Genomic DNA, 27,523 nt, shown 5'->3' with positions numbered 1-27,523 from the left:
CCCAACTTGCTGGCTCCGACCCATTGCTAACATGCGGCCCCAGGTGCCGCTTTAAACCTAGTTGCGTTGGGACATCACCCTGCTCTGCAGTGCCCATGCCAGATGCTGGTCAAGGTTGATCTTTGTGTCTGAATTGGAGCTTGCTTGTGGCGGCGTCGACTTCAGTCAGTTTAAGGGCTTCAGAACACACCACATGATGATGATGATGATGATGCTGCCGGCAGGTTGGGCACTTCACTTAATATGGAGTTGAATCTACACCAGACCTGCCCACACATGAAAGTGTCTCCTTTGCGATGGTTGCCTTCAGGGCACTAGCAGTTTATTTACAGTTGCCCAGAATTGAAACAAAGGCTAATTTGTGGACAGAAATCTTGCAGCCCAGGTCCACCATGCCAGAATCCCTGCTGCATTTTATTGAGGATTTAGCAGGTACTTTGATAGATGCTCGGATGAAGCAATGCTTAGCTCCTGAGCCAGTCACCCTGTGGTTAGATGACATAGATGGTGAACCAGCTTTTCTCCCGGAACATCATACCTCTTAAAGCTTGCTGATGCAGGAATCCACAAGCATATTCAACCTGAATGCCATCCCTTCTGCTCTGACAGATAAGGGTTAAGCACATTGACATTTGGCAAGTGTTTTAACTGTTGGTTTAGCCCTGCTGACTCTGAACGTGGTCTACCTGTTGAGCCATTAGAAGCACACCCTTTGAAACCTGGCCAGTGAACTGTTAATTGATGTCTCTGTGGAATTCATGTCTAACTTTGCCCAAACAATTCAGGACTGACAAGACGCTGCCAAATATGTACTAGGATGCGACCTTGACAATCCACTCTGAAGTTGTCTGTAAGACAACATGTGCAATTAGGAGACATACCAGTCTCAAAGCCAGTCGCATGTGCAAACAGACTTGCTCTGTGCAGGCTAGTTTCCCTGCCCCACCTAGCGTTGGCAGTAGTGATGGATGTATTGTCTCTGGGTTTGGGTGGTCACCTAGGATCCTTGGAGATCAAGGATCTGTGGTCCCCAGGGAAGGAAATGCTTCACATCCACCTACCGGACCGTCACCCCTTCCAGTGGCCTCTGAAAGCCTTTCAACCTTCCAACAAGGGAAGGCCAGGGCAGGTCCTGATGGGCATCAAAACCACCATGTGGTACTGCAACCAGCAGGTCTGCGTGGGGTTTTGAATCTTGTCAGGAGGCATGCTCACTTTTGAAGGTATCTGGATAAACAGTGAATCTCCATAGTGGCCCCCCCTCATCAGTTGGTGGGGTTGCTAAATGCCAAAGGAGATACACTCTGGCGGAGTCCGTTGTCAGACCACCAATGACAGCTTCATCCAGGGGTGTCTCAGGACATCTTTGTATAGTGGGTTGTACTCTGGCTGGATCCTTTTGCTACTGCTGAGAAAGCACCGCATGTTGGAGATTCTGCCAAGAGGGTCCACTGGTAAAGCATCCCACTTTTAGTGGAGCACAAGCCTTCTGTATGCTTTTCTACTGCTTCCTCTCCTCACTTGAATTCTGCTGAAAGTCAGGACACCGAGTCAGTCATTTGATAGTCTCTGGCTGGGCCAGGAGAGGGTGGTACCCAAATCTATTGAACCGGAGTATTGCTGTATGAACAGTCTGTCTTTTTTGGGAGAACCTTCTGTCGCCACAACCTTCAGAGCCCCTATTCTCCCTTTACACATCCATACATGGCGATAGAGGGACGACAGCTGCGCAGTTTCAAATTGCCGGCTGTTATTGTGTATGTGTTTCTTGCAGTGAGGCTCCTATTCACCAAGTTCATCTATTTTAGTAGTTGGAATAAATTTGGGACCTGTTGTTGCGACTGTCACCTTGATCCCTTAGAAGCTATTATATTATGTGTTGCATTATTTCTTGTCTTTGCCCAACAAGCTTTTGTGATGGGCACAGTTGAAAAGTCTTTATTGGTGAGCGGCCATTGTACCCTCTATACGCCAGTCAGTGCAACCTTTGTACACCTCTTTCATTTTTGGCAAAATTCCACTTCTGCCTCTTTACAGGGATTATCCGAGAGAAAGAGGATGAGAGGTTCGATTCAAGAGGAGCACTGAACAGTTACATTGTGCGCACAAAGGAATACTGTGTAGAAGAGCTCTTAATGAGCTTTGTGGGTGTTAAGAAGGCAATGCAGAAACTGACCCTGCGGCGCAGGGAAGCCCTTGGGCAGCCATGCGCTCTATAAATCACGGAAACAAACTGACCCTGACCAGGTAAATTATCCTGTGCCTAAGCACATTGTGTCTTATTCAAGAAGGAACCTCCTCAGGGCCTATGTTCTCCATCCACCCAAACCAAAGCCACTCAGCAGTGTTTGCTAGGGGTATTCCTGTTATACTAATTTTCCAGCCTGCTATATGGACTTTCATGCATATGTTCATCAACTACTATTGCCTGAATAGTCAAGTCTTCAGAGAGGGCTGCTTTACTGGCTAGATACTACAAAACGTATTGTTGTGAGTCAAATCCTCTGACCGCCTGTTCGGAAGGTCTGATTGGGTATTTATTTCAAAGGTGAGGAATCTGCAGCTAGAAGTATCTAAAAGAAGTGCAAGTTACTTGCCTTTAGGAACTGACTTTTTGGTGGATCCTCTAAGCTCGGATTCCTCTCCACCATTCTTCTTCCCAGTTCTGTCCAGTAAACTCCATATCAGTTAAAAAGAACACAATATGGTTTTGAGGCACAGTCTTCTCCAACTTGTAATGTTATCTCCTCGTCAGAGGGTGTGGGTGTGTACAAAAGCATAACTGATATTAGCACATAAGGGTGTGGCTTCTTTGTGGGTCCCCACCAATCCTTCTGGGCTTGTGCGAGGCCATTGTGAAGTCCAGCTGCACCATCTACATGGCACTGGAACAATTGCTCTGACAATCCCAATCCTGTCAGGCACCTAAGATTATTCTAAAGGTGAGGAATCTGCAGTTTTATAGAGTATTCGAGTATCTACATGAAGGGTAGGGTTAATTTTGCAGCGTGAATCTTTCTGGATTCATTATGCTGTGCCTTATTCTGCGGTCTAGTGGTTGGGTCCCGAATCGTAGTCTTTTCTCTTTTTTTCTAGCGCAGGAGGGCGTCGATGTCCCACCTTTTTGGTGTCCTTCCTGTGACGTTGGCACGCTTCCTGCGGAAGCGCCCACCTTTGGGCGCCATCTTTAGATTCTTTTTTCAGCCGTTGGGTCTGGATCGTCATCGAGAGGTACTGGAATTTTTAGAGAAAAGAAGGAAAAGACTGAAATCTACCGAAAAAAGTTTGGAGAATACATCCAGAAACTAGACCACTAAGCCGGGACGACGAAGGAGGAGGAGAACATCGAAGACTTCGACATCCAACGGAGAATGTGTACACAGGGGCCCCCCCCCAGAGACCAGGAATGAACAAGACCCCGTTCAAATTCTGCTGCAATTGTCACCATAAATACCCTGAAGACCCTCTGGGTGAGAGAGAGGCAGAGGAGAGCCAACAGCAGCATGCAAGGCCAAGCTCAACCTTCGTCGCTTCGAGACTTGGGCCTCTCCAGCGAGGAAGAGGACAATATCGCAGAAGAAGCAGATGACTTCACGGTCATAGAGACCGATAAGAAAACATCAAAAGAGGTAGGAGAGATGTCGACCCCTGAAGCCCCGACAGACTCTCGTAAGCCTGAGTCAGACTCTAGAAAAACAGAGTTTAAGTCCACGAAGGGAGCACTGGTGCCGAACATTTCGACGCCCGCAGCTGCATCCAAGGACAAGCAGCCCAGCGGATCCTTCGAAAAGGACTCCCAGATGGCGAAAAACCAAGAAAAACCTAGGTCGTTGATGCGGCAGACCCGTCCAGCAGGCTCATGATGATCGGGATCACAGAGAGAAGGCATGCCTGGCTGAGGATCTCAGGCTTCAAGCCAGAAGTAAGGAATAACATTCTGAACACCCCCTTCAATGGAGAAACCGTTTTTGGAGCACCAGTGGATGAGAAACTCACCCAACTCAAAAAGGAAAATGAAACTGCAAGGTCCATGGGGGCCTTGCATTTCAGAGGAATGAGGAGAGGCACACCGACATGGAGTTCAAACGGAAGAGGGGGAAACCAGCTGGGAACGTCACATCAGACATTCCAACAGGGCTACCAGGGTGACAACCAAACACAGCAGGGCCAGCAAAAACAAACCTGGCAATACCAGCCTCGCGGACAGTCCTTTCGCGGGAGGGCGAATGGACGAGGGCAAACAAGAAGAGGGGGCCAGCAACCCACCTCAAAGTGACTCCGCACCACCAACCGTGCCCACCCAAGCGACACCTCTATGGGAGGAGCACAACAAAGTCAACAAAAAAGGGTTACACAGACTAAAAATCAACGACCATGTAACACCAGTAGGAGGCAGACTAAAACACTACTTCCAGGAATGTAAGAAAATAACAGACAAATGGATACTGAACATCATACAGTTCGGATACGGCATAGAACTGGAAAAGAAACCGCCAAACAGGAAAGCAAAAAGAAAAGCGCACTCAGCAAAAGTAGCGCTACTCATACAGGAAGCACAAGAAACCCTCCACAAAGAAGCCATAGAAACAGTACAATTCAAAGAAAGAAACAAAGGAGTGTACTCTAACTACTTCCTCGTACCAAAGGTGGACGAAACGTTAAGACCCATCCTAGACCTACGGTTCCTAAACCAATACATAAGAACACAACAATTCAAGATGACATCTCTTCAAGAAGTCATTCCACAGATAAGGGACGAAGACTTTATGTCCACCGTAGACCTAAAAGACGCCTACCTACACCATTCCCATGAACAGACAGCACAAACATCTACTGAGATTTGCCATCAACAAAGCACACTACCAGTTCACTGCCCTGGCCTTCGGACTAAAATCCGCACCAAGGGTCTTCACCAAGTGCCTCGCAGCCGTGGTAGCGCACCTAAGGAGGGACGGGATCTGTGTATATCCCTACCTCGACGACTGGCTCATAAAAGCAAGTTCCTACAAACAATGCAAAGAACCTGCACAGCGGGTCACAAAAACGCGAACAGAACTGGGATTCTCAATACACTGGGGGAAATCCTCAATGGAACCAGAGCAAGTGAAGATCTTCTTAGGTGCACAGATCAACACCATACAGAGCAAAGTATTCCCCAGCGACAAGAGAACACTTGCCCTGCTGAAGGAGACACGTCAGTACCAGAAGGGGCAAGCTCTGACAGTGAGGACAGCGAGCAAGATCATGGGGATGATGGCGTCCTGTATACACCTAGTCCCCAATATACGGCTACACATGAGACCATTCCAGGAATGGCTGCAACAACAATGGTCACAAGCTACAGGGAGTTTGGAAGATCTAGTGGTTGTAACGCACGCAGTGCAAGAGGAGATAGCATGGTGGAACAAGGATAACATAACAAAAGGAAAGCCTTTAACACCACGAAACCCAACAGTGACCATCACCACAGATGCATCCCAGAAGGGATGGGGAGCACACATGAACCAACTCAAGGTGCGCGGCCTGTGGACTATTAACAGATGCGATCAGGCACATCAACTACCTGGAACTAAAGACCGTGTTACTCGCCCTAAAAGCCTTCCAGAAAAAACTGTACGGGCAAAGAGTGTTAATACAGATCGACAACACCACAACGACGTTCTACATCAACAAACGGGGAGGAATACAATCAGTCGCACTAGCCAACCTAGCGCAAGACATATGGAGATGGGCCATCCACTCAAAATAGACCTCCGAGCTGTACACCTACCAGGGAAGGACAACATGGAGGCAGACTGGCTCAGCAGACAGACATCGGCATCCCACAAGTGGGAGCTCAATGCACAAGAAACACAAAGGCTATTCAAGAAGTGGGGGGTCTCCAACAATAGACCTATTTGCAAAACACCAGAATTCAAAATGCCGATACTTCGCATCCAGGGAACCAGGGGAACAATCACAGGGCAATGCCCTATGGATATGCTGGTCGAAAACATTTGCCTACGCGTTTTGCCCCGATACCACTACACAGGGTACTCAGCAAATGCAGAACCAGCAACATGACGCTGATTCTGGTGGCACCACAATGGGCCAGGCAGTCATGGTTCTCACAAATAGTGGAGATGGCGCAGGGACCACCTCACAAATTCGGGAAAAGAAAGGACTTACTCTTCATGCAAAACGGAGAGGTACTCCACCCAGAGAGCCTCTGCCTAGTGGCATGGCTCCTGAAGACCTAGAGCTTGCACACCTGAAACTGCCGGAGCGCACACTGCGGGTGCTATGAGAGGCAAGAAGACCTACCACACGGAGGTGCTATGTGGCAAAATGGAAAAGATTCACACAATGGTGTATCAAGAAAAAACTGCACAAGAAGATGACAAAGGAATCAACGGTGCTAAAATATTTAACACACCTGCTCAAATCAAACCTAAGTTCCACCTCGCTGAGAGTACACCTAGCAGCAATAGTAGCCTACACAAGAGGAGAGATAGGAAAGAGCTTCTTTACATCACAAGTAGTAAAAAGATTCCTGGAAGGGGCTAAAAGGATAGCACCACCCAAAAGGATGCCACCACCGGCATGGAACCTTAATTTAGTCCTAACAGAGCTTATGAAGGCACCTTTCGAACCCATCCATAAGGCCTCACTACAAATGCTCACAATAAAGACAGCCTTTCTAGTGGTAAGCGAATTGCAAGCACTAACGCTACAAGAACCTTACATCCAACTGAACGATGACAGGGTGGTAATGAGAACGGACCCACACTTTATGCCAAAGGTGGTGTAAAAGTTTCACATGAACCAGACAATACAAATACCAAGCTTCTTTTAGAAACCATCGACAAGCGCAGAGAGGGCACTGCACACTCTGGATGCTAGAAGGGCAGTAATGCATTTCATGAAAAGAACTAGAGAGCACAGGAAAACAAAGCAGTTCTTTGTGTCCTTCGCAAGCAGTTTCCTGGGTAGACCAGTAACAATGGGCACCATCGCAAGATGGATCGCACAAATGATACAATTCTGCCACAAGCAGGCAGGTCAAGAACTAACAGAGGGGCACAAGCCCACTCAACCAGGAAAAATGGAGCAACAATTGCATTCCTGGCTAACACACCCATTCAAGACATATGCCTGGCGGCAACATGGGCTTTAGTGCACACGTTCACTAAGCACTACTGCGTGGATATACAAATGAACAAGGAAGCACAAGTAGGACAGAAAGTGCTTCAACATATATTCAACAACCAACGCTCATCTTCCACCCAGCCGCCCCAAACATAACAAACCGCTACAAAGTCTATGCACAGCAAAGTGAATCCAGAAAGATTCAAGCTGCAAAACAAATAGTTTCTTACTTATCCGTTGGTGTAGTTTTGCAGCTTGAAGATCTTTCTGGATTCACTAGCGAACCCACCCACCTCCACCAGAAAGATGAGGCAGGAGAGGAAGGTGGAAATACAACGACAATATACTAACAGACACCTTAAGAGACAAAGTGGAAATTCATTTACTTTCAAGTAAGAACTTGAAAACATCGCAAAAGGATTTACGAACACAAAAACAAGAAAAAAAGAATCCGAAGATGGCGCCCAAAGGTGGGAGCTTCCGCAGGAAGAGTGCCGACGTCTCAGGAAGGACACCAAAAGGTGGGACGTCGACGCCCACCTGGGCTATGAAAAGAAATAAATGAGAAGACTACGATTCCGGACCCAACCACTAGACCGTGGAATAATACACAGCATAGTGAATCCAGAAAGATCTTCAAGCTGCAAAAACTACACCGACAGGTAAGAAACTATTTGATTTTCAGGATGGCAAACCTAGAACAGTTTTTTTTTTTTTTTTTTTAAATATAAACAAGCACCTGAGTTTATAGGTAATTATTAACTTTTGTTGTGCTACCATTCCCAACATTACTTGAGAATTGCAACACACAGTCTACTGTACTAAGTATTCTGCTGCAGTTAACCTAACATGTGGGAGAAAATGTTAGTTGATTCTGCTTCTTTTAATTGGGATCAGGGATTTTGCCACTGCAAATCAGTATATGTGCACCCCAGTTATACTTAAATGCTCATAAAAATGTGTTTTCACTACTGTAATGCTTATTACAGTCTAGGGCAGAAATGGGAAGACTATCTGAGCAGTGTCTGATATTTATGTAATGGTGGGATCTTGGAATATGGTTATCAAGGAATAAATATGAGCATAATAGTTTACTTTAAGTATTGGATGTTATCTTGGGCTAAGGAGAATTCTGGCTAGTGTTCCTGAGTTATACTACATGTAGAAGCAATAATATTGCATAGTCATCAAAATCCCCCTATACTGTGACCTTACGGGTGCTGGCTCTTGTTCGCTATCCTTTTTTGGTTCCTCCCTCTTTCTTGGTTCACTTTGCAGGGTCCTACATGAAAGGCTATATAGTTCATGTTGTGCCCCTGTGGTAGGGGTATAATGGACATTATTTTAGAGGTTCAGTGGGTTTTTGTGCCAGCTTTTTGTATCCCTGGGGCGTTTTAATATTACTGAAGGGGCTACAGATGTTTGTGCAGCAACTGCTGTAATATTTATTGAGCTGGCCAAAGGAGTGTTCTCACATTTACATGGTGGCATGGGTTCATCCAAAGTGGGAACACCTTTGTCCCTGTGTTTACATTGTGTTGGACAGTGAGTGGTTGGGCGCACTCACAGTTAGCAGGTAAACTGATTGTGCACAACACGATGTCGTGTAAAGTATGCCCCTGGGAGAGCGACATGGTATTCTTCCTACTGGCAGTTTCAGTTACATACTCCACCTGCCTGTGGGGAATCCCTCCCCATCCTCAAATTCCTGCTGCTGGGATCTCAGCATTGATCGGTGAACCAGTAGTTTCTAACCAATAGATCACCTTTCAATGCAGAGCTGTCCCCAGAGCAGAAGTGAGTTCACACAGCACTGTGAACAGTACATTGTTTGTATTGTAGCACATTCTCTGTCTGCGGCAGGCACTCCCTTAATGGTGCACCTATTGTACATGGCACAATGCACCTTTTTACGTAATACAGACCCTGGGCGCCAGTGAATGCAAGCCTGGTTCTCACCGCCTGCCTTATTCTAGTACTGTAAACAACTTGTACCATTAATACACTTTCCAATCGCTTCCAAGTTAAAGATTAGGCAAGGACGAACCTTTGTTTGACTAGGGCCCTTTTCTCATACCTTACGACCTGCTGGTAGTTGTTCATGGACTACTAAAACTACAAGAGTAACGTTCCCTCAAGACCTAAATTTCTTTAAATAGTGGCCGCCATAGTTGACGGAAGAAGAAGGCAACCTGACGATCGGTCACGATACGAGAGATCGTACCCCAGCCTGCATCAGGATTATACACCGAGAAGTAATCCTTTTTCCTTCTACACAACGCAAGCCAGAAGAATAAAACAGAACCTGCGTGGCGGGCGACAGGATATACTAAGCCTGGTAAAGACTAACTAACTTGGAGACTATTTGAGAAAGGACTTCTACAACATCTTGCCGGAATAAAATTGGGACAAAATATATACAGTGGTGTCACTTTTTTTCATATAGATTCCAAACTAATTTCACAATACTATGTACGAAGAATATATCCTCCAACCCCCCCCCCCAAACACCTTTTCTAAAGTAACAAATAACAGGTCCTGAAGAAGATGGTTTTCAAATAACTATACCATTGAAACGTACGTCAATCAGAGAGCGAGTGCGACATCCCAGCTATCAGCACAGCAATCGAGGGTTGATTGTATCACCCGGTTCTTCCATCTGTGCATGCAGTGTTGTTCTGGGGTGTAGAGTGCGAATGTATTGAGTGCAAGGGACATGGTTTTAGAGGTGAGAGAGGTGTGAGTATGTGTGGGGATGTGTTGAATTAATTTGATATTATTTCATTGTACGTGATTTCAATAGTGCCGAAATTATTTGTATTTATGGTACTGCACTATGTAAAAGACGATACCAGTCACACTTTTGTAATTGAAAAGATGTATTCATCCAAAATGTTTTATATGATGTGGAACACTAAAAGATATAAAAGATAAAAAAGAAAAAAATGAAATAAAATATGCAAAGAACAAATAATTATTCTGTGTGGAGAACATTATTATGCCCCTTGTTTGAGCTCTGAGAAGCCACTACTTAAAGAAATTTAGGTCTTGAGGGAGCGTTACTCTTGTAGTTTTGGTTGTTTTTTTCCACCTGCTAACTGACCTTACTAGTTACTTTTCTAGGGAGGCGCCTTACTATTCATAGTTGTTCATGGACTGACAGGTTGTCACCATAAAAACAGCAGGCTTTATCAGCCTTATGGAGTAAGTCGTTCCAGCAAACTGAGATCTATTATTTGATTTTGTCATTTTCCCCAACAGAGCCAGACATCCACACACATCGTAGACAACCAAAGAAAATCACAGAATGCCAACAGCGAGAAAAGCTCTAAACCGAAAGTTGATTCAGAAGAACCCAAAGGTAAAGTGTGTGAGAAGCTTTGCAGTGCTGCTTTTTATAGTAATTTAGATCATTTAAAATATATGCAATACTCTTGACTACTGCTGTTTGTTTTTGTACGGGGAATCAATGTGTGCTAGTCTGTGTAAGAACTGATTTGACTTTTTAATTAAATTGCTGAAGATAGTCTTCCCAAGTGAAGTAGTCTATTTGTAGAAACTTATCTGATAGACGTCTACCTGCAGATTTCTTAACTTAGAATATCCCCAGGCGTCCAACTGGATCCGGAAAATTGTCCGCTGCAGCACCTCTGCTCGCCGGGGGTGGCACCGCACAGATCCGCCCACAATGTCCATGGACGTGACGTCAGCGGAGCCATAAATGCCCCTCCCGGCACACTAACGTCAGTTTTCTTCTTTTCCGCGTCCCCACGCGGATCCTGGGAAACCAGTGGTTCCTTGACCTGTTTTTCGGGTTTTTTCTACGCCTTCGGCGCCCTGGAACAGTGTGCGATACCTTCGGGGTTTAAGGCATTTGAGACCTGTGCACGTCAGATGTCCATGACGGACCTGCATGCCATCTGTATGTGGTGCCTCGGGGTGCACCACGACTCCGAAGAGTGCGACGATTGTCAGTGGATGAAACCAAGTCCTTACGGGAGCGTCGGATGAAATTGCTGGTTGCACAAATGTCTGGTCCTGCACCTTCGCGTTGCCGCTCTCCCTCTCTAGATCGAGCCCACTTCTGAGGTCGTTTCCGCAGACGTCGATTGGAAGGTAAACACAAACGTATGTCCGAGAGAGCTTCCTCCCTACTTGTGATGCTGGCGCCTGCTCTTTCTCGCTCCCTGCCGGGGACGGGCGTCTGGCGGTTGTCTCCTCCATACCCCCCCTTTTTTTCCGGGTGCCGGAGCAACACAAGCCCAAATAGAAGCTTATTCTGAAGCACTCCACTCTTATTTTGGGTCACCCCTGTCCCTGGTGCGCCTTTGGGTCCCATAGAGGTGGAAGGCACTCATGTCAGGTCTTCGCTGGCGGATACGTCCTTGGCTCCGCTTGTGTGCATTGACTCAGATTCCAAAGCTGATTCGATGCTGACGGGTCACGGCCCAGTGGGTCCTCCCAGTAGTCCTTCTAGTCCACCCTGTCAGTCTCTGCATAGCCCTCAGCGGCTCCCTGCATTGACGTCTGAGGCGGCACCGGGTTCGACGCCCTGTTCCCCACATGTCGCAGTGGGGTCGACGTCGGATGGCGCCCAGCTCGAGTCCCCCTTGAAAGTCGACGGCCACGTCTCCCCTATTTTGGGAGGTTGATATTCCTGACTCTTCTGACGTCCATGCGACTCCCCCTCGTCAGCTGACGCCGGTACCGGCGCCTACGCGTCCTAAAATGCCACAAGCTGATGCTCTTCTGGACTCCCCTGGTCTGCGGCCGTTTCAGCCCAAGGTGTCGGTATCTTGTGTGACATGGACTCCAAATCAGCCTCTGGCTCCTACACTGTTACTGTCTACTGGATGGGTTAGTCTCCACCCTCCCCTACAGATGGGTTATTGTCACCTCCCCTTTAGCAACTGAAGCTAGTGTTGCCTACGCACGGGCTATTCACAGATTGAACAGAAGCTCTGTCGCCCCAAGTGCACCCACCTCCAGATACCATTATTCAGAATAATGAGTATGCGATAGGAGTAATTTTTTCTCTGCAATGTTTATCTCAAATGTATTCTGTCTCTGACCATAGCTTGTCAAGTAAAGCAAGATTTTTTCCCATTGGGAGGTCAAATAATCTAAAGTTCAAACAATCACCTCACTCAAAGTCTCTCACTCAATTACAAACTATCCACTTATTGTTTGGGAAACACTGAGCTTTACAATCTTTATGCGCTCTGTTCCATCTTTCTAAGGCTGAGGAAAGACACCAGTGTATCCCTATATAGCTAGTGAGGGAACCATTCCTTCTGCACCAAGTGCTGTGTAAATTATCAGTAGCAATGTTTGCCGCACACAATTATGTTGACACCCTTCACACAACTGGATTGGTTGACCATGCTTTCTTCATTAGCATCGGAAGTATTGGTGTATGCTACAATTGAGACTGAAATACAGAAATCAGAGACTAAATGAAGGCACTTTAATTGGAACATTGTACCTCCAGTCTGCAATTAATTGGTAGTGTGAAAGTATAATAGACTTGGTAATATGCACACAAAATCCGATTAGTCAGCAATATTCAAGTAGAGGCAATAATTAAGTGAACGCATGCTGTGAATGTAAAATGTTTCATATATGTTGAGGCATTATGGTGATGTAAATTAATCTCAAAACACCTGGGGTACCTTAAAACACTCCACAAAGCATACATAATGACATGTAGTGCCTTCTTACATGTAGTGTGACATAGACACAAATTGAAGGCCTTACTGTTCTGTTTTGAAGCCTTTGGAAGATTCCCCAAGGATAATCTTAGTTGGAGTAAACCTCGAGACTTTAATTAGAATGCAGCGGTTGAACTAGTTTTGAAAAGACAGTAAAAATAGTAGTACTTTTCCACCAGCATATTGTATTTATCACCTTGCTGAGTAGCTTTAGTATTATTGCATTGCTCTCTGGCCACTTACACTGAGATGGTTCTAAGTTGTTGTAGTGTAATATAGTCATGCTGGCAGTCATAATGACTCAAAATGGAGTGAACATGGTGGTGTAGATTCAGAATTATCTTTTCAGTCTAATGCAGTATCCTGTAATCAAGAAGGGTGGGGGCTCACAATGTATGTCGTCTTTAAAAGATACGCTGAAATATCATGGCAACAAATGTATTTATTTCAGCTTATCTGTTTCGTTTACATTTTTGCATTGTAGAATTGAACATCAAAATGAACCTCTCAATTCAAAGTCCTCAAATAAGTATTGATGAGGTAAGATTATATTACTCCTTTTTAAATGTCCGTTACCAATTTTCATTGAATTTTTTTCTATTGTAAATGGAGATGGGGGAACAAATTGAACCAATGTGAGTGAACAATGAACATTGCTATGACTTCATTACAGGCATCTCCAACCTTTTCTGTAATTAGCTACTTATGTTCAGTGAAAATCATTGTGAGCTACTAATGTCAGTGTTGTTCAAGTGACCACATCATACAAGATCACATTAATGGCCACACATGCTAGAATATCAGTAGTCATCACCCCAGTGCATCAGCCAGGGTTCACAGTAGTAATGTCAAAAAGGCTTTATCTGATTTATTTCTGAGACCGCAAATTTTGCCCTCATTTCCTCCAGCATTTTTTCTAGAAACTGGTCTGAGTTTTGGGTGAGGGTGAGGACTGGTGGGAGAGTGTTCTGAATATCGTTCCCTAGGCCTTCACTGCTCTGTGTTGTGGGTTGCGGGGTTGATGGTCTCTCAAGAGTGCTATTCGGTGCATTTTGGAGTGTTGAGTCTATGGGGTTGTTTAGGGGTTTTCCATGATGTCTTTTCTTCCTTCTCTTATGTCGGCACTGGTAGTTTATTGTGAATGTACAGTCCTGGTTTGCTAGCGGGACAGCCCGTGTTATTTGTTTTACTTGTTTGACCTGTCCCTGCATATTAAAGAAAGATCAGAGGGATGGGGTAACCCTAATGTTTTGTTCCAGGGGGCCCCCCCGATTCCCTCCTTCTCCTTCAGTGATTTCTTCTTGGGCCCTGGAGTCCGCTTGTCTATCTTGGCCTGTTTCTTGGTTTTCCTTTTTGTACTGCGAGGGGCAATGGTCTGTTTGGGGGCTATAGGCTGAGTGTGTTTGAAAAACTGCCTATTTCTCAAGCAGTAACTTTAGCGTCTCCCGTCTTGTTCCTTACCCCCCCTTCACCCCCCCTGCCTGCCTCTGTATTTGCCTCCTCGGGTGAACATGAGAACACACCCCCCGCCCCCCCCCCTGATGTTGCTGCACTGGCCTCTTCCTTGTTTAATGTTCGCACCATACTCCCCAGGTGGCTACTCCCCCTTAAGTCTTTTCCCCCCTCACCCTCCTTGTCACCCTCAAACCCCCTTACCCTTTTCATCCGATATGGTTCCTTGGTTGCTTCCGTTTTTCCACTCTGAGTCCCTTTTCACCTCTCTGGGCGCTGTAACACTCGGATCGAACGTTGAGTGTGAGGAATGTACTGAAAGTACGGAAAACGCTCCTGATGCTGCCCCTGATACCAGGGGGGTCCTTATCTGTGTGCTCCGAAGCTCTGCGTTGTACACTGCCTCTGCCTTCTGTATTTGTGATTTCAGGGCACCGGCCTTTTCGTTGCCGTTTATGTCAATATGCAGAGGTTTCCCCAGAGCTGCCCCTCGAGCAGCGAATGTGGTGTCCTTTCTCTTCCTCCGTGGTCCCGAAAGCGTGCTGAGCTCGCTTTAGATTTTGGTGCGCTCAGCGCTCTTTAATGTGTGTCCGCTTGCACTGCCCTCGCTCTCCCGGAAGAGGAAGGGAATCCTGCTGGGGCCCTCAGGCAGTTCTTCGCGCTTCTTGTGCATCACCCCACAAGCCTGAGTAGGAGACAAGCAAGTCTCTAAGCGTTCTCCGCAAAGAGGACTCTCCCCTCGGTTGCTGGCAGGTACGCCTGTCTCCGATCATGCGGGACACTGCAGGACTCTGTAGCATTTCTCTGATGTTTCTTCCAGTCTGTTTTTACTGCGTTTTTTTTCTCCTCGTAATCCCGTCGAGAAAGTGGTAATATTAGCAATTACGTAGTTCAAGCTTTGGAGGAGCTTTTGTTCGGGTTAGTCCTGATTAATTCAGACCTTGTTGCTTTTATCCTCCGAGATCGTTGAACATGAACTCACATTTAATTCAGCGTTTCTTTCAGCGTTTTTGGACGTTCATGCATACCTGGATTCATATTATGTTTTTGGCGAGCTATGGTGAGCTCCTGACCGGACTGCCTAACCGGCCGCCATCTTCCCCCTTGAAATAAATCAGAGTAAGATCCAAGATGCTTGCGAAATGCTGAACACCAAATTAAATGCATTGGGGGATCGAGTCACTGCAGTAGAGTCCGAAGTAGGGGCGCTGAGCAGAAGAATGGAGACAAATCAAAAAGAAATAAGGGCTCTAAGAGAAAACGGCAAAAGTATTAACGAAAAGCTGGAGTCCTTGGAAAATCAGGCAAGAAAGAATAACTTGAGAATTCTAAATGTACCAGAGGGAAAAGAAGGGGCAGATGTTAAAAAGTTTATAGTATTACTCCTAGAAGAGCATTTCCCCTGGACAAAAGCAGTAGGACTAGAAGATATACAAAGAGCACATTGTGACCCATATGGGAAGAACAAGGAGAGAAAAAATCCAAGGAAAATACTAATAAACTTTAAAACCTACACCCTCAAGGAAAAAATCTTGAGTGAGGCCCTAAAAAAGGGTTCTCAGGACAAGGAGGGTTGGTCTTTCAAAATCCGGTCGGATATTTCCAAGGCAACCCAGGACAGACAGTGGGAACTAGGGCAACATATGCAGGAACTAAGAGACCTTGGAGCTACTGTACAGATGAAGTTCCCAGCAGCACTCCGAATTATGTGGAGGAATAAAATGTATAATATCTGAAAAAGACACGTTCGTGATAGATTCCTTACCTTAGAATATCCCCAGGCGTCAGACTGGATCTGGAATTTTTTTGCGTAGCAGTACCCTTGCGCGTCGGTAGGCGTCGTCTGCAGCTACGCGTCCATCGTCGGCTACGTGGGTGCCGTGATGACGTCGTCGGAGTACTTAGACGCCGCCTCCGCGTGCAGACGTCAGTTCTTCTTTTTTCCGCGCTGCAGCGCAGATCCGGAAAAAGTGGTACCTTAGTCACTTTTTCACTAACTCTTTTTTGATCTTTTGATCTTCGACTCCGATCGGTGCCGGTAGGGATGCCAGGTTTCAAGCCCTGTGAGGATTGCGACCTACTGATGTCGGTCACCGACCCTCACCGTCTGTGTCTCCACTGCCTCGGCGTCGATCACGACGACGAGACCTGCTCCGACCGTCGGGCCCTGACTTCGAAAGCTAGGCGGGAGCGGTCCCGCAAGCGACTCGAACTCAGACAGTCGATCCCGCGCAGAGAACGGTCCCGGTCCGGACAGAGGTCGAGGGACCGGTCGCGGGAGAGGAGCCATCGGAGCTCCGGGACATCACTCCTCCGGGTCGAAGTCGTCGGGTAAGCACAAGAAGTCGAAGAAAGGTCATCGCTCTTCCGACTCCCCCCCCGACGCTCGCACGACGCGGCCGGGGGTTCTAGTGACACCGCCCACGCGGCTCCGTCGGAGTCGCAGGCGCCGCGTCTGGCCCCATACCCTTCGGTCCCTGGGACTAACGCGACGCCGGAGGAGATCGAGCGGTTCCTCGTGGCCATGAGGTCCCTCTCTCCTCCGACGGACTCCGCGGCGCCTCCGGGCCCAGCGGACCCGTCTGGGGGGCCTAGCGGGTCAGGGGCTTCGGTCCCGACGCCGTCGGGTGCTTCGGCTCCGACGCCGCCGGCGCCTTCGGGCCCGGCGTCGCAGGGCCCCACTGGATCCGGTTCCGGATCCGGGTCGCCGCCGGTGGACTTGACGACCTCCCCGGCGCTTCAGACGCCGTTCGGAGAGTTTACTTTCCATGAATCGACCCCATCCTTTTCTGACCCTGAGTACCAGGAGATGGGTGATGAGGAGTATTGGGAGGGGTCTGAGGACCCTCTGACACGTGTATGTCAGTCCCAGGAGGACTGGACAGGTGAACTTGGGGATGCCAGTGGTCTGGACACTTCGCCCGACACTGGCTTTGTCTCACCTCCTACCGTGGCTACGGAGGAGGGGGCAACCTACAGTGTGGTGTTGACGAGGGCAGCCAAGACAACGGCGAGGTCAGTCCAAACCTTCCCCCGCAGCATCCGCCTCAAAACCCTCCTAGTCCGTGCTTTCAGGCCCATGTGACGCCAGAGGGGGGCAGGGTTCGCCATCACCTCCTCCACTGACGCACTGTCACGTCGGACAGGTGGGTGCTGCAAATCGTCCGAAGGGGCTACTCCCTCCCCTTCGAGGCGACCCATCCAGCCATGCCACCGCAGTACCACTGAGTATCTGGGGATCATTTGCGGCTTCTGCATTAGGAAGTTACGGCCCTCTTGGCCAAGGGGGCCATCGAGTGTTCCTGGGCCAGAAGTAGGGTGTGGTTGTTACTCCCATTACTTTCTGGTACCCAAGAAGGGCAAAGGGGGCCTACGCCCTATCTTGGACCTAACGAACGTCAACGGCTTCCTCCGGAAGGAGAAGTTCAAAATGCTGACACTGGATCAGGTCTTAGCTGCCCTGGACCCAGGAGACTGGATGGTAGCGTTGGACTTGCAGGACGCTTATTTCCACATCCCCGTCCTGCTGGCCCACCGGCGCTACCTGCGGTTCACGGTTGGCCACCAGCACTTTCAGTACACCGTGCTCCCTTTCGGCCTTACCAGCGCCCCACGGGTGTTCACAAAGGTGATGGCGGTGGTCGCAGCTCATCTGCGCAGGTTAGGGGTTTCAGTCTTCCCCTACCTCGACGACTGGTTGTTGAAGGCGGGCTAGCCCCAAACAGTCGTCAGCCACCTCCAGACAATGGCAGACCTCCTGCACCAGCTGGGGTTCTCCCTCAATGTGCCGAAGTCACACCTGTGCCCCTCTCAGAAGCTCCTCTTCATCGGAGCGGTTCAGGACTCGGCGCAGTTTCGGGTTTATCCTCCTGAACAGCGGGTCCGGGATATTCAGGCTCTGATTCCACCATTTCAGCCTTTATCCCGGGTCTCGGTCAGGTTTGCGCTGCGGCTTCTGGGGCTGATGGCCTCCTGCATCCTACTGGTGCATCACGCCAGGTGGCGGATGCGGGCTCTGCAGTGGGACCTGAAGTTTCAGTGGGCCCAGCATCAGGGCAACCTGTCCGACCACGTCCTGATCTCGGAGGGCACTGCGAGACAGCTGCAGTGGTGGCTCACGGACTGCAATTGGGTCAGCGGCAAATCCCTCTCCCTTCCCCAACCGGAGCAGGTAGTTGTGACGGACGCGTCCCTCCAGGGCTGGGGAGGCCACATGGGAGAGGCGGAGATCAGTGGCCTCTGGTCTCCGGCGGAGGCCCGGCTCCACATCAACCTTTTGGAGTTGCGGCGATTCGTCTAGCACTGAAAGCTTTCCTCCCCTCTGTCCGGGGGAGTGTAGTGCAGGTGTTCACGGACAACACCACTGCCATGTGGTACTGCAACGAACAGGACGGGGTGGGGCGTGGACCCTTTGCCAGGAGGCTCTTCGCCTTTGGCAATGGCTGGAACGCCAGGGCGTGACCCTGGTGGCTCAACACCTGGCAGGTTCTCTGAACGCCAGGGCGGACGAGCTCAGCCGTCGGTGCATGATGGATAACGAATGGCGTCTGAACTCTGACGTGGCGCAAGGCCTCTTTAAGCGATGGGGAGAGCCTTGGTTAGATCTATTCACCACCGAAGAGAACGCGCAATGTCATCAATTCTGCGCGTTGGAATTTCCAAGGCGGCACTCGCTCGGAGACGCTTTTCGTCGCGAATAGAGTTGCGGTCTATTGTACCCCTTTCCGCCTATACCACTTTTGCCCAGAGTGCTGAAGAAGATCAAGCGCGACCGGGCCCAAGTCATCATTGTGGCTCCGGACTGGGCACGAAGGTACTGGTATCCAGAGCTACTCAGTATATCAGTCGATCCCCCGGTTTGTCTGTCTCTTCAGGAGGACCTTCTGTCGCAGCAGCAGGGGACGGTCCACCACCCGAACCTGTCCAGTCTCCACCTCCATGCTTGGAGATTGAGCGGCGACAGTTGAGGCCATTTGACTTGCCTCCCGAAGTCTGTAATGTCATTCTGCCAGCCAGGCGTCCCTCCACAAAGTCGGTATACGCCTGCAGGTGGAACAGATTTGTGGCATGGTGCACAGCAAAGGCTGTGGATCCTCTTACTGCCCCTCTCTCAGAGGTTCTTCTCTTCCTTCTTTTTCTTGCCCAGCAGGGCTCTGCTCTGGGCACTGTCAAAAGCTACCTTTCTGCCCTTTCAGCCTTTCTAAGGCTGCCTGATCAACCTGCTTTGTTCAAGTCCCCTATTGTAAATCGTTTTCTTAAAGGCATCACACACACGTTCCCTCTTGTTCCGTTTGTGATGACTCAGTGGGACTTGAACCTTGTTCTTACGTTTCTGATGTGCGCTCCCTTTGAGCCACTTCACAACTGTCCTCTCCGCCTTCTTACTTTGAAGACTGCTTTCCTGGTTGCCATCACCTCTGCCAGGAGAGTGAGTGAGCTCCAGGCCCTTTCTTGTACTCCTCCCTTCCTTTCTGTCCATTCGGACAAGGTTGTGTTGCGTACTAAGCCATCTTTCCTGCCCAAGGTCGTCACAGTCTTCCACATCGGGCAGTCTATCACCTTGCCAACCTTCTTTCCGCCACCGCATCCCTCTAAAGAGGAAGAGCGGCTCCACCGTCTGGACCCAAAACGCGCGCTCTCATTCTATTTGGATTGCGCACGCCAGTTCCGGGTGGATGACCAACTCTTTGTTGGTTACGTGGGTGCTAAGAAGGGGAAAGCGGTGCACAAGAGGACCATCTCCCGGTGGATCATCTTGTGTATCCAGGCATGTTACTCCTTGGCTAAAAAAGAGCCCCCTGTTGGATTGCGGGCTCATTCCACCCGAGACACGGAGACTACAACTGCCCTGGGCCGGGGAGTGCCCTTACAAGACATCTGTCAGGCAGCTGCGTGGGCCTCGCTGCACACGTTTGCAAGACACTACTGCCTTGACAGCCAAGTCCGGAGGGATGGCTTCTTTGGCCGTTCTGTCCTCCACGACTTTCTGGTGTGATTATTGGTTCGCAGACCCACCACCGGGGTTGGTATTGCTGGGGTATCTATTCTAAGGTAAGGAATCTATCACTAACGTGTCTCTTTCAGATGCACAAGTTACTACTTGTGTAACGATATATCTGTAAGAGACATTAGTTAGTGATAGATTCCTTACCGACCCACCCATCCTCCCTGTTCTGCGAACCAATATCTAGGGTTAGGGTTTTCCCCTTTCAGGGCCCTAGTTTCAATGGCACCAGTGTTGGTTTTTAACATGGCTCAGCGCTTCTGGCGCGGAAAAGCTGTGTCTAAGAACTGATGTCAGCATGCGGATGCGGCGTCTAAGTACTCCGACGTCATCACGGCGCCGACGACGGACGTGGAGCCGCAGACGACTCCTACCGACGCGCAAGGATACTGCTACGCAAAAAAATTCCGGATCCAGTCTGACCCCTGGGGATATTCTAAGGTAAGGAATCTATCACTAACTAATGTCTCTTACAGATATATTGTTACACAAGTAGTAACTTGTGCATAAGGGAACCAAAGGAAGTAGTTCACCTCCTAGAACAGATGAAGGACCAGATGCGAGATCAGTCGTAGAAGTAACTAAATGAACAGAAAATAAGTTTAAAAAGGTAACGGGAAATCATGAAGGACGTTGCATAATAAAAAGGCAAGCGTGGAGGTCAAAGCGGGCTAACAATACAGCCCAAAGAAGACAACAGGGAGGGTTCTCCAGGGAGGGATGTTGAAACACACAAAAAAGATGAAACACAAAAAATAAGCACAAGGGTGGGGAGCAAATTAGGGGGAAAAAATCCTCAAAATGTGAAAAAGGAAAAATCAGAAACCGCCAAAAAATTATCAAGAGGCCCTCAGGATAACATGAAGAATAATGGGGGGAAAAAAAGGAAATGATGAACAAAGACCGAAAAACAGTTAACATAATCTTCTGGAATGTCAATGGGCTCGGAACCCAAAGCAGGAGGAGGCTACTGGAATATTTGTGAACAATCGACAGCAAAATCATAATAATACAGGAAACACATCTTCTAAAGGAATGGGAAAACATTATAAAAAAACTAAATTGGGTGGACACATTTGTTTGTACAAACCAAGAGTGCGTTATTAAAGGAATAGCCATACTTTTAAAAAAATCATTGAAAGTCAGAATAGAGTCTGCAGAAGTAGATAAAAAAGGTAGGTGGGCGGTTACCAGGGTAAGAATACATAACAACCTCTATACCATTGTGGGATATTATGATCCTAATACGGATGATCCAGCTCCTTTACAAAAACTGTATACGCAGCTAATATCAGCAACTTCCCCGGTAATACTAGGGGGAGATTTCAATATAATCATAGACCCTAAAGTGGACCGTCTCCCACCGAGGAAACAAGCAAATCTGCCTAAAGTGAGGGACTGGCTGGGGATCTGCATAAAAGATCTAGGTTTGGTGGACATATGGGGGAAAAAAAGGGGACGAAAATCAAGCATGTACATTCCAAAACAAAAAATTAGGACTACAGTCCAGAATTGACTACTTCCTAGTGGATAGAGCTCTACTAGATACCACACAAAAGGTTGAACACCTGCCAGCCCATCTATCCGACCACTCAGCAGTTTTATTGGAAATACAAGTAGGAAAAGACAGGGCCACCCCAAGATGGACTGTTGATTGCACCATCTTAGCTGATCCGCAAAATTTAGAAGAACTTAAAACAGTCAGTTGCCTACTTTAAGAATAACAAAGTGGGAGCCTCACCACAAGTCACCTGGGACGCATACAAGGCAGTAATAGGGGGAAACTACTAAGCCTGGCGGTACATAAAACAAAAACAACAAAACAAGAGATAAGCTATCTAGAAAGCACCATAAATACACTGGATGTACAAATAGCAGCAGAAGAAGGAACAGATGAAAAAAAGAAACTAGAAGCGGACCGGCTGAAACAAAAAAACTCTTACAGAAATTCTAGAGAATAAGGTGGGAGAGAGATGGGAAGTCAGCAAGTTGTCGCACTACGAATATGGAGAAGGGTGCGGTAAGATGTTGGCATGGAAAACAAAAACTGATCAAATCAGGAAAAAGATAATCCGCATCCTACCCCAAGGCGCCTCAGAACCCAGCTCAGAGGACTCCGTGATAATGAAAGAATTCACAACTTTCTTCACAGATTTGTACACAGAAGACACTAATCCAACAGATGAGCAACTTCAGGAGTACCTTGAATTCCAGGCACTTCCGACACTAACAACTGAGAGAAAAGATGAGCTAAACTCCCATATTACAAAGGAGGAAGTAGAAGAAGTAATGAAGGGTCTAAAGAGAGGGAAAGCAGCAGGTCCTGATGCACTCCCCAACGAGTTCTATATCAAACTAAGGAAAGTTCTGGCTCCCCCACTTACGGTCTTGTTAAATACAATCTATGTAGGGAAAGGGGAACTTCCAGTTTCTTGGAATGACGCAACGATTAATATCCTATTAAAGCCAGGGAAAAATCAGGCAAAATGTGAGTCATACCGTCCCATTTCTTTACTGAACTGCGACTACTAAATATTCACACAGATTATGGCAAAAAGGTTAGGGAAAATAGTTGACACATTGATTAAAGCCAACCAGAAAGGGTTTGTGAAGGGTAGACAGTTGCATGACCTAACTCATGAGCTTTTTGGGGCTATATACATAGCTGTGAACGAAAAAATTCCCTTAACTATAATCACCCTCGACGCAGCCAAAGCTTTTGATAGGGTGAACTGGGTCTTCCTAAAAAAAGCACAAAAAAAATATAATGTGGGAGAAAATTTTCAGGGGAGGGGAAAGGAGTTGTATAGAGCTCCGAGGGCCAGGATCTTAATTAATGGAAGCCTCACAGAAAACATATAGATTGAGAGGGACAAGACCAGGATGCCCCCTGTCCCCACTACTTTTTAACTTGTATATTGAGCCCTTGGCAAACAATCTTAGAAATCACCCCAACATATTTCCATTTACATATCAAGGGTGGGGAAAACAATCGCTTTATATGCAGACAATCTGATGATTTTTACTAACAACTATGGGGGGTCCATTAACTCAATAGAAGAGACCTTGTCCAAATTCGGGAGGGTATCTGGCTACCAAACTATTCGGGAGGGTATCTGGCTACCAAACTAATCAGGCAAAAACGGAAATCATGAGCTGGAACACCTAGGTCAATAACCCTCACTCCAAGGAAAAAATAAGGTACCTAGGCATCGATATAACAATAGACCTGGACAAAGTGGCCCAGACAAATCTTAATAGAATCACAGCTGAGGTCAGGAAATTATTAAAGGCCTGGGGAGGTCTTCCCTTGACTTTCCTCGGAAAATCGAACATGATCAAAATATCCATTTTAAATTTTTAGTGCTATTCTTCTAGAATTCAAGAGGGAGTCACTGAGGAAGATACAAGGGGAGCTCACGTTTCATTTGGTCAGCAAAAGGTACAAGAATAGCCTGGACCAAATTAAGGAGGAAAAAAAGCACAAGGAGGAATAGCAAGACCGGATCTACTGGAATACTATAGAGCTTTCCAATTTAAATATATAAGGACCCTACTGAGAAACTATGACCATTACTCAGATTTCCTGCAAGTAATGACTGGAAAGGTTGGACGTTTCCTGTATAAATTCGGCCACCCGAAATACTTTCAAATTTGAAACTAAAAATCCTCAAATCCGCAGCAAAACTATGGTACCATATAAGGAGTACCCTGAATATACCCTACTACAGCGATTTCGCCCCAATATGGGACTCTCCTGGTACACCGGAGTGTCTCAAAGCAGCTTGGCTACCCCACTGGAAACAGCAGGGATCTTGGAATGGGGCCAATTAATGACCGAGAACATCCTAGTCGATTGGGACAATCTGACAACAAGGACAAATGCATCTCTAGCAAAATTTAAATTCTACCAACTTTCAAGCTGGGTAAAATCACTGAAAGAAACCAAAAAAGGAAATACTGCCATAGAGACCGAGATGATAAAGAACACTCCCATGAAGAAAGAAATCTCTTGCTGGTATTGGGCTCTCATTTTAGCGGGGGAGGAGAACTTCTTGATTCCGGAGACAACCTGGGGGAAAGACCTGCCGACGCTGGACATCCAAAAGTCATGGCAAGTATCTATGGACAAATGTTGGTCTATTGTGAAATCTGCCGCCCTAAGGAGAAATCACTTATTTACCACCCATAGAGCCTACTGGACCCCGAAGAGGCTTTCCAAATTCAGCGGAACAAGAACAAAGAGCTGCCCTAAATGTGGATTGGAGAAAGCAAACAACCTGCATATGTTTCAGCAGTGCCCCCAGCTCGACACATTCTGGCAGGAAGTGGGTAAGACCTTAGACACTGCACTGAGAAGATCGTCGGATGTAAGTAGGGATCTTGTTATATTTGGGGTGACTAGATCGGATGGCCTAGATAATTTAACAAAAAATGAAGCGAACCTTTTGTTTATGCTAATCCTACTGGCAAGGAGGGAAATCTGTATTAAATGGCTAAACCCAGCACCACCTTTACATCGGGAATGGCTGGCCTCAATAATCAGAATAAACAAGATGGATAGGAAAGGAAAACCTAGTAGGAAATGCAACTTCTGGGGAAGATGCCTATCAGACCAAATAGAAGACTCACCATCTCGGATAACCTCTTACAATCTGTTTAAAATCCAATGATTATGCGATGGCAATAAATAAACAGGCAAAGTGCGTGTTTGAGTGGCCAGGATAGCCAGCTCCCCCAGGACGGTAACATTTATTGAAACTGCTAACGGAAATAAGGGTACCCCCTCGGAAAGCGCACAAAGGGAAACTCCCCAATCCCAATTTTCGGAAAAAGAAGGGGCAGTGAAGGAACAGTAAAATAAGAGGCGGGTTCCGGACAACTCCGGATACTTACTATTGCAGAATGAGCATAAAAAAATTAATTTAAAAAAGGCTTTATCGGTTTAGAAAGCCTCTTCAATGGTACAAAACAGCCATAGCTCTAGTACACAAAGTTTATAATAAGTCTCCGCAACACAGCATGATTTATCACTCAATGATCAGCTTTAAATATACCGTAACTGTACATGTATTTGTGAAGTACTCATTCCTCCTGAAGAGTATCTTGGAGCTGAATTAACAATGTTTATTTTGACCCAGGTCAACGATTGGAATTGTTGAATTCATTAGTCAAACTTTTTTCCTCCAAACATCCACTTGAGTCCTGAAAATACCCACATTTTCATCTAAAAAGCACACTTAAATTTTGTTATAAGTATATTAATTCAAACAATTGTAATTTAGAAGGCTCAAAGGAGAGCTACCAGCATGTAGCTGGAGAGCTACCAGTAGTCCATGAGCTACTCGTTGGAGAATCCTGCTTTATTACATCCATCTGCTGCATCATTACCCAGGTTACTTATGTAGTCCTTGGACATGGTTTACTAGTTAGCTAGCACATCTCTACAAGTATGGGTGAATGAATCCAGTAGGGAGATCTGTTTCTCAAAAACAATCTTTGAGTCACTTTGCCATCTTTATAGTCGTGGATGTGAGCAGTTCAAAGAAATCATATTGGCCACAATACACTGCAGTTGTTAGACTTGTAATAGAGTGAAAGTATGCCTGTTGCCAGCTCTAATATTTATAAATATTTTTATTTAATTCACAAGATGTTTGTATCTGGATTTGCATATATTTTGTCATACATTTTTGAGCAATGCTTAAGTATAAGATTGTTAAATAAAATAATTGACAAAATGTCCTTTAAGTGTGCTGTCGTAAGCATGTTCTCTTTTTAGCAAATTGCCAGTTTTTGCAGATACTATTTGAACATAAACGGATGAAGCCCCATGTAGGAATCTGACTCTGTATATACTACACCAAACTGAGGTATAGTGTGCAGAGTCCAGTGGAATCCCAAAGGTAGGCAGAGGTAAAGTAGATAGCACCTCACTCTCTATTTGTGATAGTGTGATCGAGCAGTAAGGCAGTATCAGAGGACCGTGTTAAGCATTTGTTGTTCACAATCACCAAATGATTTCACACATTCAAAGACTGAACTTCAGACCAATTGTTTTTGTATGAAAATATTCTTTATTTTATTTTCTAGAACCAAGCAAGCCTGGCACAGGTAAGCAATACATACTTTACAGTAGTAATGCAGTTCGTAAACCGTTTGAATTGAAATTGTTTATGCACTTTGTTTTGACTTAAAGTATGGTTTCAGAGAAATCCAATACGAAGTAAATACAGTACATAGACTTGAATGGGCTTTTCAGTAAAATACCAGGTAAGTTACTTTTTAGATTACTTTTCTTTTTCAGAGTAGTATACGTGGATACTACTCTGGGACATTTCCTGTAAACAGGTAAGTAAAATCGTTTTGGTTAACTAGTACAAATTTAAAGAATTTCTTTAGGTTTTCAAACTCCACTTTAAAAACTTTTCAAAGAAATTTTATCATATGTAAGAAAATAGTGTTATCGGTTTTAATGTAAGTATTCTGTAGTGGGAGTTGAGGTTCTAGGTGTAGACCCTCAGCAGCACTAGGGCGGCTGGGTGCAGAGGCCCAATGTTATCCAATGAGGGATAGGGGGCCTCCGGTTGGTGGCTGCTAGTGAGCAGGCCACATGGTTGTGGGAGCCTAGCTCCTGTTAGGCTCAGAGCAAAAGGGGATCCTGTTTAGCACAAAAAGTGCAGCAGCACAAGTGCGGCTGGGTGCAGCGTGCTGGTTTGGCGTGGGGTGCCCTGTTTTCAATGGGGATTTTCAGTTTTTGTTTTTTAGCTGCAGACTCGGTCCAGGAAGACTTCCAGGAGGAACCAACAGCTTGGCAGGTAAGTTGGAGGGCTCTTAGACGTAGGTGCACCTTCGGTTCTCTTCTCCCTCAGGGCTGCTGGAGGCAGGGGTGTCTTTGAAGTCGTAATTCACCTTACTGGGACACACATGGTTGGGGGTGGGTCTCCGTGCAGAGGCTGCAGGCGACGTCGTGGAGTCCTGGACGGGTCAACCCAAGGTGGAATCAGACACAGGAACGCTGGGGGACCTTGCTGGGACCAGTGGGCCACCCAAACTCGGCCCGTAGGCGACAGGTGCTGTCGTGGTTCCAGGCATCGGATTTCTTTTTCCTCAGCAGGCTTGGAGTCTTTAGTTGGGTTTTTTCTGAACAGAGCTGCTGTTCACAGGAGATCTGGTCTCTGTTGAAGGCAGTCAGTCCTCACAGGGACTTTGGAGGTTGCTGGCTGTA

General features: G+C 46.9%; 1 protein-coding gene across 3 annotated transcripts in view; it reads left to right on the top strand.

Moving 5' to 3' along the window:
* The window catches only part of OTUD4 (OTU deubiquitinase 4), a 442,490-nt gene that overhangs the window by 247,629 nt on the left and 167,338 nt on the right, over positions 1-27,523 (top strand). For all 3 annotated transcript variants that reach the window (XM_078676880.1, XM_078676881.1, XM_078676883.1), the window contains 2 exons: positions 10,390-10,489; positions 13,324-13,379. In XM_078676880.1, the coding sequence (XP_078533006.1) occupies positions 10,390-10,489; positions 13,324-13,379 (156 nt within the window). The remainder of the gene's footprint in view (positions 1-10,389; positions 10,490-13,323; positions 13,380-27,523) is intronic.

The sequence above is a fragment of the Lissotriton helveticus genome, chromosome 2_1 (assembly GCF_964261635.1).
Source record: "Lissotriton helveticus chromosome 2_1, aLisHel1.1, whole genome shotgun sequence".
NCBI lineage: Eukaryota > Metazoa > Chordata > Amphibia > Caudata > Salamandridae > Lissotriton > Lissotriton helveticus.
The sequence above is the reverse complement of the archived record's forward strand: the minus strand, read 5'-3'. Positions and strand labels throughout refer to the sequence as shown.